General features: G+C 43.3%; 2 protein-coding genes across 2 annotated transcripts in view; both read left to right on the forward strand.

Annotated features, from left to right (window-relative positions):
• Positions 1 to 5,167, forward strand: part of LOC118779323 (membrane-associated guanylate kinase, WW and PDZ domain-containing protein 1) — a 66,561-nt gene extending 61,394 nt beyond the window's left edge. The window contains exons 14-18 of the mRNA XM_036531370.1: positions 193 to 269; positions 773 to 919; positions 1,825 to 1,963; positions 2,423 to 2,526; positions 5,018 to 5,167. Of these exons, the coding sequence (XP_036387263.1) occupies positions 193 to 269; positions 773 to 919; positions 1,825 to 1,963; positions 2,423 to 2,526; positions 5,018 to 5,086 (536 nt within the window). The 3' untranslated portion in view covers positions 5,087 to 5,167. The remainder of the gene's footprint in view (positions 1 to 192; positions 270 to 772; positions 920 to 1,824; positions 1,964 to 2,422; positions 2,527 to 5,017) is intronic.
• A 138-nt stretch (positions 5,168 to 5,305) lies between these two features.
• LOC118778900 (general transcription factor IIF subunit 1-like) lies at positions 5,306 to 6,329 on the forward strand. The gene is made up of 3 exons (XM_036530693.1): positions 5,306 to 5,316; positions 5,360 to 5,367; positions 5,459 to 6,329. Exons 1-3 carry the CDS (start codon positions 5,306 to 5,308, stop codon positions 5,869 to 5,871), a joined length of 432 nt encoding a protein of 143 aa, XP_036386586.1. The 3' UTR covers positions 5,872 to 6,329.
• Positions 6,330 to 16,070: the final 9,741 nt, after the last annotated feature.

The raw sequence follows: 16,070 nt of genomic DNA on the forward strand, positions 1-16,070 counted from the left end.
GTGCCGCTCCCTACACGCTCACGCGCCCCTGAGCTTTCGTCCAGTCTGGTAGCGCTGCAGTCACGGCCACTGCTACTGCCACCGAGGCCGTCACCCAGACTCGCTGCTCGCGCACGCACTGTCAGCTCCGCGCTCTGTGTATTGCACCCGCGCAGGCTGGCACACTAACCCCACCCCCTCCCTCTCTCTCAGACTCCTCCAGCCTGTCAGAGTCCACAGATTTCGACCCCAATTACAGAACGAGGAAAAATCACAGGTCACGCCCCAAGGTGAGGTCGGAGGTCACCCTTTGCCTGTGTGTGTGTGTGTGTGTGTGCGTGTGAAGAAACTTGTCTGGTGTGCTTGCGCTCCACACCCCTCTCAAAGTTTGTCTGAATGTTGCGCTCCCACTCTGTGTGCCAACTTGTCTCCTTGTCTCAACTTTCTGCCTTTTTCTCTCAACCCTTTGTTCTCTTCTTTTCTCTCCTTTTCTTCTATCTTTTCCTTCATTTTTCTTTCTTCCCCTATTTCTTCTCTTCTGTAACCTTCCTTTCATCTCTCGCTCCCTCCTTCCTCTTTTTCTCCCCTCCTCCTTCCTCTCTTGCTACTCTTTTTTTGTCCCTCTTTGACTCCCTCCCCCTCTCCCCCTCCTCTATTCCCCTCTCTTTGTCCATCCTTGTCTCTTTTTCCCCTCCTTCTCTCTTTTTCTTCCTTCTTCCCTCAATCCCACTCTCCATCTTTCTTTCTCTGCTCCCCCTCATCTCTGTCATTCTCTCCCTCCTTCTCTCCCCAGCAGGACTCTAGATACTACAGTGTGGATCTGGAGAGAGGTCCCACCGGTTTCGGGTTCAGCCTGCGGGGGGGCAGTGAGTACAACATGGGCCTGTACGTGCTGGGGTTGATGGAGGGGGGCCCCGCCTCACGCAGCCATAAGATCCAGGTGAGTGGGGGCGCCCCGCTGCCACACTGTCCTTTCAGTTCAAACACCCAGCCCCTTTCCAAACTCAGCTTACCAAGCTTACCAATGCCTCTGAAGGCCATGTGCCGCTTAACACTCCTAGAGGTGGGATGTCCTGGCCGAGTTCCCAAACCCTCGACCGCCATCTAATCGTTGTACAGTCAGATTTGACACTCCTCTAACAGCATGGCATACTGTGCGATCTGGTGCAAAATGGCCGCCTCGTGCACCTGATAGTGACTTCCGGTGATTTCAGGTGGAGGCAAGAGCGCACACCCCCTCAGTAAAAAGCTTTGTGGTGCTTGAATAATGGTACTCTTCTTTTTAGTATTACTAGTCCTTATTATTGCCGAGCATCAGTTGTGAAATTCATTCAGTGCATATGCCTTGATCTGATGACGGTTATGTGGTGTGTGATGTGCACTGTATTGAACGTCTATGAAACAAAATATCAAAGTGTGATAGATAAAAGTATCTGTAAATCCCAAAGACAGTAACGTCTTTGTGATGTAAAAGCATCAGCTTAAACTCCCAGTTCCCAGGTGAGTAATGCCAGTGGGAGGGAGCAGCATGGAGTAAGTTTCAGTAGCACAGAGTGAATGAATCTAAAGAACGAATAAGGGTTTGTGTGTGCATACAATATGCTTCTGTTTGTGTTTTTGTGTATGTGTGAAAGTGTGTGTGTATCTGTGTGAAAGTACACGTGTTTGTGGAGACTGCTTGCGTGTGTGTGTGTGTCTACCTTTGTTAAAATACACATGCCTGTGTGTGCAGACTGCTTGCATGCATGCTTGTGTGTATGTGTGTGTGTCTGTTTGTCTTTGTGAGAGTCTTGTGTGTGTCTGTGTACTGCTCTCTCTGAAAGAGGCTGGCACGGTGTCTCGCAGGTCAGTGACCAGCTGGTGGAGATCAATGGGGACAGCACGGCAGGCATGACCCACAGCCAGGCAGTGGAGCAGATCCGCCGAGGGGGTCACCGCATCCACCTGGTGCTGAAGAAGGGGAACGGATACGTACCTGACTATGGTGAGGGGTGCGGGGAGGGGAGCGAGGGCCTGGAGGGGTACGGAGAGCCAGAGAACCCGAAACAGGGCTTTCCTCCCGGCCTGCATGGCTCAGCTGCGCCCTGGCTCTCTGGGACTGGGTTTCTTTCTCTGCACTGTGCTTCACAGATGGTCTCTCTCTCTCTGACAGTGCACTAACAGTGGTTGCTTCTCTTCTTTTCTCTGTCTGGGTGTTCTTCTTCCTTCTCTCCTTTTCCTGATTCTCTGTCATTCTCTCCTGCTCTTTCCCCTGTTGCCTGTGCTGTTTTCTCTTCTCTCCATGTTCCTTGCCTTTGGCCCTCCCTCCCTTTCTGCCACACCTTTCTCTCCTCCTTCTGACTCCTTCTTTTCCTCCCTCCTTTGTTTCTCTTTCCCACTCCCCCTCCCTCCATCTCTCTCTCTCTCTCCTTCCTTCTTCTCTCTCTCCCTCTCTCTCTCTCAGTGGAGCTGTCCAGCTTGTCTCTCTGTATGACCAACTCCAAGCTTGGAGAGCCTTGTTTCTATGTCATCGGACGAACAGAGAATATGCGGTTGGTAACCGTTCCTGTTAGTTCTCCATTTTTTCGTTTCTCTACATCCCTTTTTTATTGCATCCTTCATGTTCCTGTTGTTGACGGTCTTTAATGTTTGCACATGGCTAAGTCACACCATTCCCATGTCATTCATTCAGGACTGCATTATGTACTCTATTTGTATAGTACCCAACAGATGGGGTCAGAATCTCAAATATACTAGAATATTGTTCCTGTAGGCAGCAGGGATGGTTAGAATCTCAGCTACATTAGAGTACTCACCATAGGTAGTTAAGACATTTATAATCTCAGATAGAGTGGCAGCAGTGTGGCATAGTGGTAAAGAACAGGGTTTGTAACCGAAAGGTTGCTGGTTTGATTCCCTGCTGGAGCACTGCTGCTGTACTTAACCCAGAATTGCCTCAGTAAATATCCAGCTGTAGAAATGAATTACATGTAAAATTGTACCCTATGTAAGTTGCTCTGGGTAAGCGAGTCTGCTAAATGACAATAATGTAATGTAACGATACAGTTGATTGCTCATGACGTGTAGTGAGTATGGATGGTTTTATTTCAGAAACACTAGAGCACTCCTGCAACCATAGCGAGTATAGATGGCTACATTTCAGAAACTTTAGAATACTCATGTTACTGTAGGTGTCTGAGATGTTCATAATCATGTCCACACGAGAATACTCATGTTCCTACAAACAGTAGAAATGTTTCAAAGATATGCAAAACAACCTTGTTATAAGAGAGAGGTATTCAACGACATATATGTTTTTTAGCTGTAACTGTAATGTTCAAAGTGGGAGTGTGTTACAGTTTAGCTATGAAAAAAAATACATTTTTGGCTGTATAATTTACCATTTAAGTTCTGTTTTATTAATAGTATCATTTGGGATTCATATATTGTCCCCAAGGGAACTCTGATATGAAGCAGCAAGTCTGTAGACAGCAGCAGTGTCATTAGAGTGCAGGTTTTGGCTCAGCGTGGAGAGACAGCCCACGGGGTTATTACCTTACATTAATCATTCATTTAGCAGATTCATGTATCTGCGCTGGCTTGCATAGCTTGCAGTTTTTGCACATCCATTTGTGCAGCTGGATATTTACTGATGAAATTCAGGTTAAGTGCCTTGTTCAAGGGCGCAGCCACGGCGCCCCACATGGGATCTGAGCCCGCATCGTTCTCCTTACAAGCCCATTTCTGTAATTGCACTGTCACACTGCTTCCCAATGTTTAGGGCTACAGGGTGGTCTGAAGACCGGTATAGGGCGAGCCCAGAAATAAACCATTTAGAACTGTTTAGATCCGTATCTTCCCAGAGACTCGCAGACGTAGTGTTTGCTGAACAGATATTCCGCTGCTTTCCGCCATCTTTACATCCATGTCTAGAAGGTTCTGGTGCTGTCTGTGTTGCTAGGCTTGCTATCCATGCTCTGTCTTTAACCAGACCCCTTCGTGAATATTCATAACTGGCCAGCAAATATGGACACTTGCTTCAGCAATGGCAGCTGAGACCAAATTTTTTGTTTTAGTTACGCGAAGCTGAATATCTGGTCAGTAAACACAACATCTGTGTTATCAGTGATTTTACCCAGCCATTTTTACACTATTACCCTATAAAAGTGAAAATGTTGTGAATTATATTTAGTCACTGTCACATGAAAGAAATATATCTTCAGATCATTGTGTCACAATAAGTGTCCTGATTGGAAAAGGTGTTCAAACTAAATTAGGATTAAAATGTTTTATGGGCATTAGCATGCAATTACATTTAAATTAGAGGACCCATTCAGACTGTCTGAAGACTATATTTACATTATCTATTGGTACTGACCTAAAATAGTGAAATTTTACAGTCCAGAAGCCATTGTTGCAGCAGGAGTAATTGAGTGTGAATGAAAGTAACAGCTGTGCTGAGCCTCTCAGGAGTGAACCCACTCATTTATGGTCACGTGCCCTGCACCCTTAGCATGATTCCTGTGTGTCATTCCTGTATAGTCATTTATATTGCTGAGTTTGTGTTTGAGTAGTCATTTATATTGGTGAGTTTGTGGTTGTGTAGTCCTTTACATTGCTAGGTTTGTGATTTTGAAGTTGTTTACATTGCCAAATTCATGGTTGTGTAGTCATTTATATTGCTACGTTTGTGGTTGTGTAGTTATTTACATTGCTGAGTTTGTGGTTGTGTAGTCATTTACATTGCAATAAGTTTGCAGTTAAGCAGTTATTTACATTGCTATGTTTGTGATTGTGTAGTCACCTACATGGCTAACTTGTGTTATGATTGTGTGGCATTTACATTGCTGTGCTTGTGGGCATGTAGTTATTCACGTTATGTATATTACCAAGTTTGTGGTTATGTAGTAATTTACTTTGGTAAGTGGTTGTGTAGTTCTTTACATTGCTAAGTTTATGTGTGGTTGTATAGTTGTTTGCATTGCTAAGTTCATGTGGTTTCTGTTTACATTTACATGAAGCTAATGCGGTTTTCCTCTTGACCTTCTTTCTCCTGCAGGCCGTGAGCTCGGAGCAGCCTCCCCCTCCTCCTCACTGTACCCCGAGGAGCCGGGTATGGCTGCAGTAGGTGATCCCGACCCTGCCTCCAGGAAGGGTCGGAGGTCAAAGGTGGAAAAAAAGAGGGGGACTCGAAAGGGCAGGGGGAGGAAAGGAGGCAGCTTGGGAGGGAGGGGGGGCAGGGGTGGCGGGAGAAGGACCCCGGAAACCGACCTGGAGTGGGAGGAGGGAAGTGAGGCAGGCCAACGCAGCAGGGGTCGGAGGTCAAGGTCAGCAGGAGAGCAGGAGAATGGAAGAGGCGCCCGGAGCTTACCCAGGGATGCACTGAGGAACTGGGAGGAAGACAAGGAGGTAGAGCGAGGGAGGGAGAGAGGGAGGGAGCGGGAGAGAAGGAGGTCACAGGCGAGGCTGAGCCAGAGCAGGGAGAGGGCAAGGAAAGAGGAGGAGGAGGAGGAGGAGGAAGAGGAAGAAAGGAAGGAGAGCGAGGAGGAGAATGAGACCAGCCTTCCCATACCCAACCAGAGGCTACCCAGGCCCAGGCAGGACAGAGACAGCGAGGGGAGCGAAGGGGACAGGGGTGCAGAGACAGCCCCCTTCTCTTTCCTCATGTCTCTGGACGCCGATCCGGCGGAGTCCGAGTCAGGGGCCAGTCTCTCCGAGGCTAGCGTTTCAGGGGCCAGCGTCTCAGGGCTGTCCCTCACAGAGGCCTCGGCCCTGACAGGCTGGCACACCCTGGCAACCCCAGCGCAGCCCCGGAGCCCGCCTCTTCCTGGCCCCTGGCTCAAACCCAGCCCACAGAAACTGAGTCAGGTCTTTGAGGGGAACGGACTGAAGGGGCGAGGAGGAGGGCTGTGACACTGACCGCTAGCTGAAAAACAGAACAAGGCGTCAAGCGCCTGCTGCTCCATTCATCCCGACCACTGCTCCACCAGGACCAAGCCATTATGTTCAAACTCAACACTGTGCAAGCTCAATACATGCTCCTGCAAACTTCTTGACTGTTGCCAATTTCATCAGACATAAACAAACCACTACTGCCATCTAGAGGATACTAGCCTTTTTATGGCCATACCAGCAGTGCTGTATATGTATTATACAGTACTGTATTTGCCAATTCCTGACAGGTATCCTCATTTCACACCTGCAACATATATGCATATACATATATCTCCTGTGGGTCTTTAAATCTGTAACTTTGTCTGTCAGTGGCAAATACATTTTCACTCATTCTGAGTTTATCCTTTTCGTTTGAGTCATTTTGCAGAATTTTTACATCTGTTTTGGGGAGGGTGTCAAAGAACAATGGAGCATAGTCTGAAAGAAAGTTTTAATAAAGAAACTTTATTAGAAATCATTTATGATGAGGAGGGTAGGAACTGTACATTGTAAATTAAGGTTTGTTTTTAATCAAAGCTTTAAAATTGTATTTATTTTTTTATTCTTCATATAAATTGATTAGGTTGTTGAACCCTTCTTCAAATTCTGTTTTCAGTAGCCTGTTATCAAAGTGCATCTTTCTGTTGGTATCATTCACTTGGAGCCCATTTCAATCAAACTCCAAAGTGATGAACTTTACCTTAGAAATCATGAATTTGATGGCATCATAATTTTCCATATTAACTTATATGGTTACACATGTTGTTACTTCTATTAAAAATCATATTTACAATTTTTCTACATTATGCCATATGTATTTTTTTTTTACATTGACAGTAAATGATAACGACTGGATCAGCTGGGGGTAGTTGAATTGCCTGAACACATCCTCTGGCATAGACATGAAACTTATACATTCCACATTCATACATTTTCATTTGTTACCCTTCACTTGACATGGTTATTATTAGACATTCCATTAAATTTCAGTCTTGTTTCCTAAAAACATGATGATTATTATATATTATTTATCTGGCAGAAACTCTCACCTATAGCATCAAGGCCATCATGGCAAGATATGTTACGTTAAATTAAAGATTCTTATTTAAGTGTTAATGCAAAATAAGTTTCTTAATGGAAGCATATTTTGAAAGGCATCAATCAATGATGTTCTACATTTGTAAGATTTACCCATTGTCTTTCACTGTAAAAACAAACAGTGGATGTGCTTAACAAATAGCCTTCTTTGTGTCGACACAGGGAACACCTCTGTCTCCACATTTCCTGCTGTAGTCCTCCTCGTCTCCCTCTGTCTGGCCGAAAAGTCTGCCAGGTTCAAGTTCAGGGGAATAGAGATCACTTTGGTACAGGTCTTCTATGCATTTTTGAAGACATGCTGGTTCCACACCAGTAGTTGGGATTGCCAAGGGATAACTATGTACTGTTTAACACTGGCAGACAAAGTTATGGAGTCTTGAGGAAAGCATACAGTACCCTGTAAAAATGTGAAAAAAAAAGACTATGGCCAATATTAACCCGAGGTACATGCATATGCATCATGTTTTGACCTCGTTCCTCTGAGCAATAACACACCGCAGTCCACTGCAACGATGTGTGCATGATGTAGCTTCGTGTAAGCACTCTACAATAACCGAGGTACAATGGACGTGAATGGAATCTGATGTTATGTTTTCCATTGGAATGGGCTACTCATTTAGGATCAAGTCTGTTGCATTGCGTTGTTTTGATTATATGCATTCAGACTCCAGGTAGACTCCATTATTTTGACAGCCAGTGTGTATGTATGTATGTATGTAAGTATTTGTATCAAAACAAAGGGCAATAGACTAGTTACTATGTTTTATGCATCTCTGATTTGTACACAGATGGGGGCTAAAGATGTACATAAACCCAGGATTCCAGCAAAAGTGAGGATACCCTGTTTTAGTACAGTACTGACAAACTTGGTACATTTGCAGCATACATACCAGTGCTGTCCCCACAGGCATATACATTAAGACAGATTTCCAGTTTATTGGAAAACCCCAGCCCAGCTTGTTTGTGAAAGGGTTTGGAAAATGTATGCTCTTAAAAATTCCATTATAGGCAGTATATTTATGACGAACCAAGCCATCTCTGATCTCTGAACACATGATCATGGCCTTTCAATAAGATATGGAGCCCAACTTTTGGTCATATCTTAATCTTTTGTTAGCGTCAACTGTTGTAAAACCAGGTTAATGATGCGATTGATTCAATATCCAATAACGACAAAATATATTTTCCTTGTTGGTGTTCTGCAGAGAAAAAAAAAGTTATCTCTGGGTATGACTATGAAATGTTTTCTTAAAATATATTACTAAAGCAAATAATGATCAGTTTCTAAAAATTGGAATTAAAGGAATGCTTCTTATTAGTGTGGCAAGCAGTCTGCCTATGGAAAAATGTGATATTTGGAATGCAAAATGTATTTTAATGTATTTAAATGGCTGCATTTAACTCATTGCTCTTATAATGTATATTGTAATGTACCTGATATCTGTCTGACTTGCTGATGGAAAGGACATTGTAAATACGCCCACTCAAAAATCAGTTTTTCAAAGTCTGCAGCTCGTGAAGGTTTTGGCTGAAACAGTCCCAGCACAGGCCGGAAAAAGCCCTCGGTGCTTCTGTGCTGGACATTCAGTTCCAGTGCAAATAAACCAGAGCTCTCCGAGCACACCACTCTGTAGTGTAGACAAGGGCCGAGGCATTCCCAGCTGGACTGGGGCATTTCAGCACCAGAGCTGGGGGGCAGATTGGAATGCAGCGGTAGCCAGAAAGTTGATTGTATTTCCCAGTGAACACCAGATGGTTTTAATAGGTGTGAATCAGGGTTTCTATATTCGAGACTGACAACTGTACAGGTGGCCACTGTTTCTGAGCCTGTGGTCACGGTGACAATCATGTCACTGGGCTGTGTGTGTATATATATAAACTCTACTATAAATGCAGGTGTACAGGTTTGGTTGTTTTTTATTACTGCTATGGTTTTGTTTCTGAATGCATCAACAGGGACTTTTGAAAGTGAACAATGATAAATGAAATGCAGGCACTGAAATACAATAAAGTAATTAACAAGAAATGTGAGTCCGGCCATTCTTTTTCTTCTCTTTTTTCTTTTATGGAAACTCTCATCTCCCAGACAACAGATTTAATAACCAAAGTGATTCATCTTATGCAGACCCCCATGCTCTCTCAGCTCACCTCTCTCTCCCCCACACCGTCCTCACTGGTCTGCTGCCACCTTCATTTTGTCACTGTGTATTGTTTTCAATACTGTGCATCACAGACACGTTGACTGTACACTCCTTATTAGCTAGGAGGGTTTGACCATGTCAATGTTTGCGCTTGTAGTGCAGTCCCCAGTCTGGTGGTGGGCATTTGCCAATTCTGGTAAGCAGTGAAATGCATTTTGTAGATATTGGCCAAACTAAGATGAACTGCTCACTTATGTCCAGCAGAGGGAGCCAGAGTCCATTTTGCTGTTTACCACTGACATGCGCACAGTCACCTGCTAAGCAGCACAGTCACCATATTTAGCAACTTTTCAGGCTCATGGCTTTCCCTTCCAATAGTGACTAGTGACACATCTGGGGACATCACACCAACAACTGGTAGACTTTGAGAGGTGAAACAGCTAAAATGTTAAGGATACCACCCCCCTGCACGTATGTCATTGAATTCCTTTCTGCAGACTGACCGTGTTGCTAAGATACTGATTGTAAAGTGCCGCTGAAGAGCACTGCATTGCTGGGTCCCACCTTCACCCAGTTCTGACTCTACATTGTGGTCATAGCTAGAAGAATTATGATACACGACGTGTGATGCAATGACATGATGTACAGCCAAACGAGACCATGTTACGTAATGATGTCATGGTGCAATTAATCATAGCATACATCAAGTGAATTTCAGCAACACGTCACACTACCTATAGAAGGGTACTGTGCAACAAAGTTTATGAAACAAAGTCAAATGACCCCTTTGCTGGCCTGCCATAGCCTTGGCATTTAGGCTTCAGTGAGTCCTCTGTGAAAAGTGCATTTGTGACTAAATTTAGCAGAGCCCTGTGTGCACCTGTGAATTATTCATAGTCAGCAGAATCATGCTTTTGATTAGAAACTTCATGAGCTATTTGGAGCAAAGGAGAAATATGCCTCTTACAGACCCATCCATGAGATGGAGCTGTCAGTTTCATGAGCAGGTTTTCCCTTGATTCCCTTAATTTGCAACAAAAGGAAATCTTTCTGTGATAAAATATGGACAGGCCTGTTCAGAATATGCCCTCATTTCAGGACAGAAGGCACTTATGCAGTAATACTGCTGCTAATGGATCATGAGATTACTGCCACCTCCTTTAGGAAGGAAACTTCTGCGTGTGCATGCTATTAAGTTTTGGCCCATGAAAGAAAATCAGTTCTATTAAACGAGCTCTCAATTTCCGCAGCGACACACTTGGGATGCTTTGAGTGCTTTTGTATCCTAAATGTGAGAATAAGCTACATGGGTAATGTGCTGCAGAGTTCTTAAAATGGGGCTCAGTTGTGTGACTAGGTTTTTTTGTAATAAATTCAAGGATACACTGTACCAAAACCATTTCAGTTCTCTTCACAAACCAAATAGAATTGATCTGTGTCACATTTTTAAGCCTTAGATGCACATTCAATGTTTGAGCAAGTCATTGTTGTAGAGCGACCTCTCTGTGATCATTGACCATCACTTGATAAAATGCTACATATTTACTCTAGTGAATCTTGCCAGATTCCAGTCTACAGTATGTGAGAATTCCACCTGCTTTAGTCCTGAATAATGACAGGAACATTTTTTTAATTGGGAAATTTAAATGCAGTCATTAAAGCACAAAAATGAGCAAGACTCATGTGCATGTGTACAACAAATGTACAACATGTAGATTATTTTAAAATTCTTTGAAAGGGGACATTTGTACTAAATACAGGAGGGCAGAAGGACTGATTGTGACTGATCAGTGTGAAGCCAGTTAATAGACCAGCTCCAGTGATTGAAACGGGAACATCTTGTGGGTTGGGGGGGAGAAATAATGACGACCAAATTGAAAACACAATGAATCCTCTGCTCTGCATGTGGGGAGATGAACACTTCTCATCTGAAACAATGCTGCACCACATGCTTTCATTACAAAAGTTTTTTTCCATGAGTTCAGTTTGAACAAGCAGACTGTTTGTACTGTGGCCTTCAAATGGTATGGTGTGCAAGAATATCACTAACTATAGGCATTCCAACAGAACACCTGTGAAAGTGCTTTGATGTACTATGTGCAAAGAGACGGGCATGTTCTTTGTTCCAAATGAATGTTACTACATCATAGCGAAGGCAACTGTCAACAGATTCAGAAATGGATAACACCAGCAAAAATGTCATATTAATCAACATCCCTTCAAAGATCTACCAGATTTTATGCTATTGATGGCTGTCTGCAACAGTTACGGCTCTGTGCATAGGAAGCCTTGCTACACAGTCCCGACATATCCCCAGCCCAAACCATTCTGAGCCCTGCACTGCTATGAAAGCCTCTACAACAGTACAAATTCTTTCATAATTATCTTACACTTAATATATGCTGGTCGGATATTAGTGAGTGGTGGAATATAGTCTTAAATGACAAATGTAATCAAAGCGGTCCTTTGGCTCAACAGAGCAGCAGATCCATCGCTGTGGATTTCAAAGGGCGTTGCTGGCTGAATGCGTTGGAATAAAAGGCTGTACATACATGAAATCACCAAGGGCCTGTTGAAAACCCGACTCCCACACACGCCCACACGCTCGTACTGCACACACGGGTGACAACGCGCTGCACAGCGAGGTAACTCATTCTACGCTCGCTGTACAGCGCTCAGTCATCTGTCCTAAAATGCACCAAAAAACGCTGCATTTATAATCATTTCTATTCACAAAAACACGTGTTTGTATCCTGTGCATCGATACATGCAAACTGCATATATCACTGCATGCACACCGCACAATTGTAGACTTTAGTAGAGTGCAAGCAAGGAGTCCATCTATGCTTAATCCAAAATTCCTATATTTATTTATAGTAGGCTCATTTTCAGTGTGCACATTTGCATAATCTGGCATGTATAAATGTATGCCGTATGTACAGAATCCTCCATATATATTCATACAGCTGATTAAACCGGAAAAAGCACACACCTTGTAACAGAAAAAATGTATGTATCACATCATTTCTTAAAATAATGAAGAGAAGTGTTATACTTTATATTTATGTATGTATATATGTAGGTATGTATTTATTTATCTTAATGGTGCTGCACAGAGCAAAGCTATATTGTTCACAAACAATGAATTTTATCCCAGAAACAAAATGTTCTTGTTTTTTTCTTTTTTTGCATAACTCTTGACAGCATTGCCTAATTTCATTCAGATTTAGCATGTTGATTGGTCACATTCTAGCTTGTAGATATGTGTGAAATACCCTTTGTTGCCCTAAATCATAGGCTACACCTACTTTGTCTGGCAAACACTTTTTTTGCACACATGTCAATGACTCAACAGCTTTCACAATGTGCACATTTATCAGACACTATCTTGAGACACACACTTTTCAAAGCCTTTAGTGTTTGATCACACTAAATCACTCCCAAGCTGTGTGTGTGTTTGTGTCATTGACGCTCACATGCTACCTGAATAAGCTGGAATACTGCACACTTACTGGTTGGAGTCTGTACATGTGCATAAGGCAAATGCTTTCTTCACACTTCAGTGACTTCTCACAGAGCTCCGCGCCCTTAGCTGTGGTGTTTTTGTTTTTCCCTGTCCATGTGGTTTTGTTTTCCTTGTGTTCTAGCCCCGCCCCGCTCCCCGCCTGGTCCCCGCCCACCTGATTTCCTCATTACCTTCCCCTGCCTGCCTGCTCACCTGCATCCCATCTCCTCGTCACCCCAGCCCTATATCTTCCCTGCGTGTCTCTGTCTTGTTGCTAGTTCGTTTCAGTGTTTCTAACTGTCTTGTTTCTGCCGTAGTTTGTCCTGTTGATTGCTGTGTTGCTGATTCTGCCTGCATCCTGACCACGATTCTGCTTGCCACCTGGACTTGATCGCCTGATTGTTCACCCGACTTTGGATTTGCCCCCGGACTGCTTTCCTGTTTTTCGAACCCGGCCTGTCTCTGGTCTTACGAACTGCCTGCCGATTACAACACACGCCCGGAACCTGAAAATCTCGTGGTCCGCATTTGTGTCCCAGTCACCCCCGAGTAACACTCCCTTACTAAGCTGATATTTGGGATGCTCGTGATTCACGTTTAGTTTCCACGTTCCACTGACACTCTTATCCAGGGTAATATACGAAGGACAAAAACTAAGTGCATCTTAGTTTAAGTGCATGAATTTGCAACTACCAAGCATGGATTGTGAACATCACTGGGCCATGCACAATTTGGTCACAAAACATAAAACTGACGGTAAAATTTCATATCTTTTTACAGCGTCGCCTGACCTATTTCGGCTCATTTACTGCTGGCTGTGTCTAAATGTGCATGACATTGCTTACGTCAGGAAGCCATAATCCCAACCCTCTGTACGCGCATGCAGTTTCCCTGGCTTCTCACTGTGCGCAATTAAGCGTGGTCTTGGCGTGACGCTTGTCAGCCTTCACTCAATCACCTTCTCAACTGCGGATTTGCACTTCACCATATCTCAGAGTCATCAGCCATTTGGCCCGAAAGCTGCGTGGCTGCCTGCAGCCTCTGGGCTTCCTTGTGCTTTTGCAGCAAATTTGGACTCATTTTGTGGAGCCTGCATTGTTAATGCTGAGAGTGTTTGCAATGCTGCTGGAAAACAGTGGTGCGCACAAGTGCATGCTGGGAGACGAATATTAATTGTGCATTGATGACCCCGCCTATGCATTCGGTGGTGGCTTTGAAGGACAAAGACAGCAATAACACAGTTAGCCTGAGGCCGGAAGGCGCAGGAGCACCAGGAATGTTTGCCTGGTTAAGAGCAGCACTGTTCAGAGATGAGACAGTTATCAGTCACATGTAAATGAGGTAGTCCATCCCTTTATTTACGAAATGCAAGAAGTAAAACATCGACCAGAGAGGGATGAGATTTAGCTGCACGGCCAAGAGCTTGCTATGTATGGCGTTCACAGAACTGGAGTGGAGAGATTCCTGGAAGATGACCATGAATCAAACTATACATGATTTAATAAATCAGTGGTAAAGTTTAACAGTTGCATGGCATATTGGGGCCAAGCTTAGTACAGGAGCACAATAAAGATCATCCTGGTATCTATAAAACAAGTGCTGTGGGAGCACATCAAGGGAAGGGTAAAAACTCCCGAAGGTGCTCCTGAATATTGAAGGTCACAGAGAAGAAAAAGGACCAAAGATTCCAAATGAAGTGACAGCGAAAGCGATCCCCAAAAACAGGGCATTCAACTAGAGAAAATATAGAATGCCATTATTTTAATGGGCAGAGCACACAAATTGACATGCTTCCACAATTTGGTATCTCTTTTGACATACGGGACTTCACTCCTTTCAGAATTTTCTTTTCAATATCTCTACAGCTTTTAATACAGTTAATATTTCATGTTGCAGGCCATCTACATTATCTAAGATTTGGCATTGGAGGATACTTTCACTGTTGCTGAAGTTAAAAAAACGCAGCAGTAAAAAAAACATAATAAAAGAAACATATTTTGCACTTGGATATTTTTCATGTTCCAAATGGCACTCATTTGACACTAAGCCTTCAGGAAGCATCCTTAAGACATGTACAGCTCTCTACACAATACCACTCTAATGAACAATTGTTGCTAGGCTCGTCGGCTTGCTCCGGTGGATGCAGATTTAATTTGCAAAGGTGCGCGTTGCAATTTTGTTTAAAAAAAAAAAAAAAAACAGAACTATTTTCATGTTCCTTGCCTTGCACTTCATTTGGCATGCATATGGAGTGCACTGAGTCATCTCAGGAGCGCAGAATTCTCCCACTGCTTTCAGTAGCACGTGACGCATTCCCACTCCAGGAAGCAGGCAGAGAGTGGATACTTCAGCTCTGACTCCCCTGCAACAAGTCGGTATGCTTTACAACGGTATGAGTCTTCGGAGCATGCGTAGGTGGCTGCCTTAGACCAATGAGTCCATTTATATTTTTACATGAATGTTATTAGTTGTTGGATTTTTACAGAAAATGGAGAGCCGTTCCTTCAGCTATGCTGCTCTCTGGCCTCGTCTTCAGGCGCAACAAACTGGATTGAGCCTCTTCTCCCTGCTTGAATACAAAATGAATCGTGGGGTTTGCATGAGACTGTGATTAACATAGAGTTGGTAATAAAACCACAAATAATTCTGAATTAGCCTGTTTTGTGGCTTAAGGAAAAAAGACTCTTTTGTGTTGACCAGTGTTGGGGTCGTTACTCAAAAAAAAGTAATGTATTAGACATTACTCGCTACTTTAAAAAAAATGTAATACATTACTTTACTTCTTCACTCTCTATGGAGAGTAACTCGTTACATTAGTCGTTACTTTTGTGTTACTCAGCAACAGCCTATATCCAAACCTTGAACCTTAGGCCTACATGTGCACACATATAACAAAGTCCTGTTGTAATAAGGAAGACAACACAAGTCTTTCTTTTATGCTCTTTAATAAAACAGGCTACCACAAAGCCGACTGCAAAGTTGGTGAAAACCTAAAGAGCATTTCACAGGAAAAATGTCATGGCAAGAACAGTTAATATGTCTGAATAACGGAACAACTTTCAAGTAGGCCATATCAATGCGGCAATGGCAGCAGGCTACGTGTCTCAAAAAAAAAAACTTGCCGATATCAATAGCCTGTATAAAACAAAATAAGCTGCGAAAACATAAAAAAACACATCTAAACTGGGAAAGAGCTGTTGTGCGATTGACTGTACAAATAGATTCGGCAAGAAATCGGAGCTATCTTTCTACTGCCAAAAGCTAAAGAAAAGAGAAACAAATGGATCGCTGCAATTTGCAGAAACAACTGGACCGGCACCGAAACGTGTAGCTTACAGGTTTCCAAATAAAAGTTGTAATAAAATAAAAATATTTGTACAAAACTGTCCACATGCAACCAGAATATCCATTGGTGTCCTCGTCACTTTAATTTC

The sequence above is a fragment of the Megalops cyprinoides genome, chromosome 6 (assembly GCF_013368585.1).
Source record: "Megalops cyprinoides isolate fMegCyp1 chromosome 6, fMegCyp1.pri, whole genome shotgun sequence".
NCBI lineage: Eukaryota > Metazoa > Chordata > Actinopteri > Elopiformes > Megalopidae > Megalops > Megalops cyprinoides.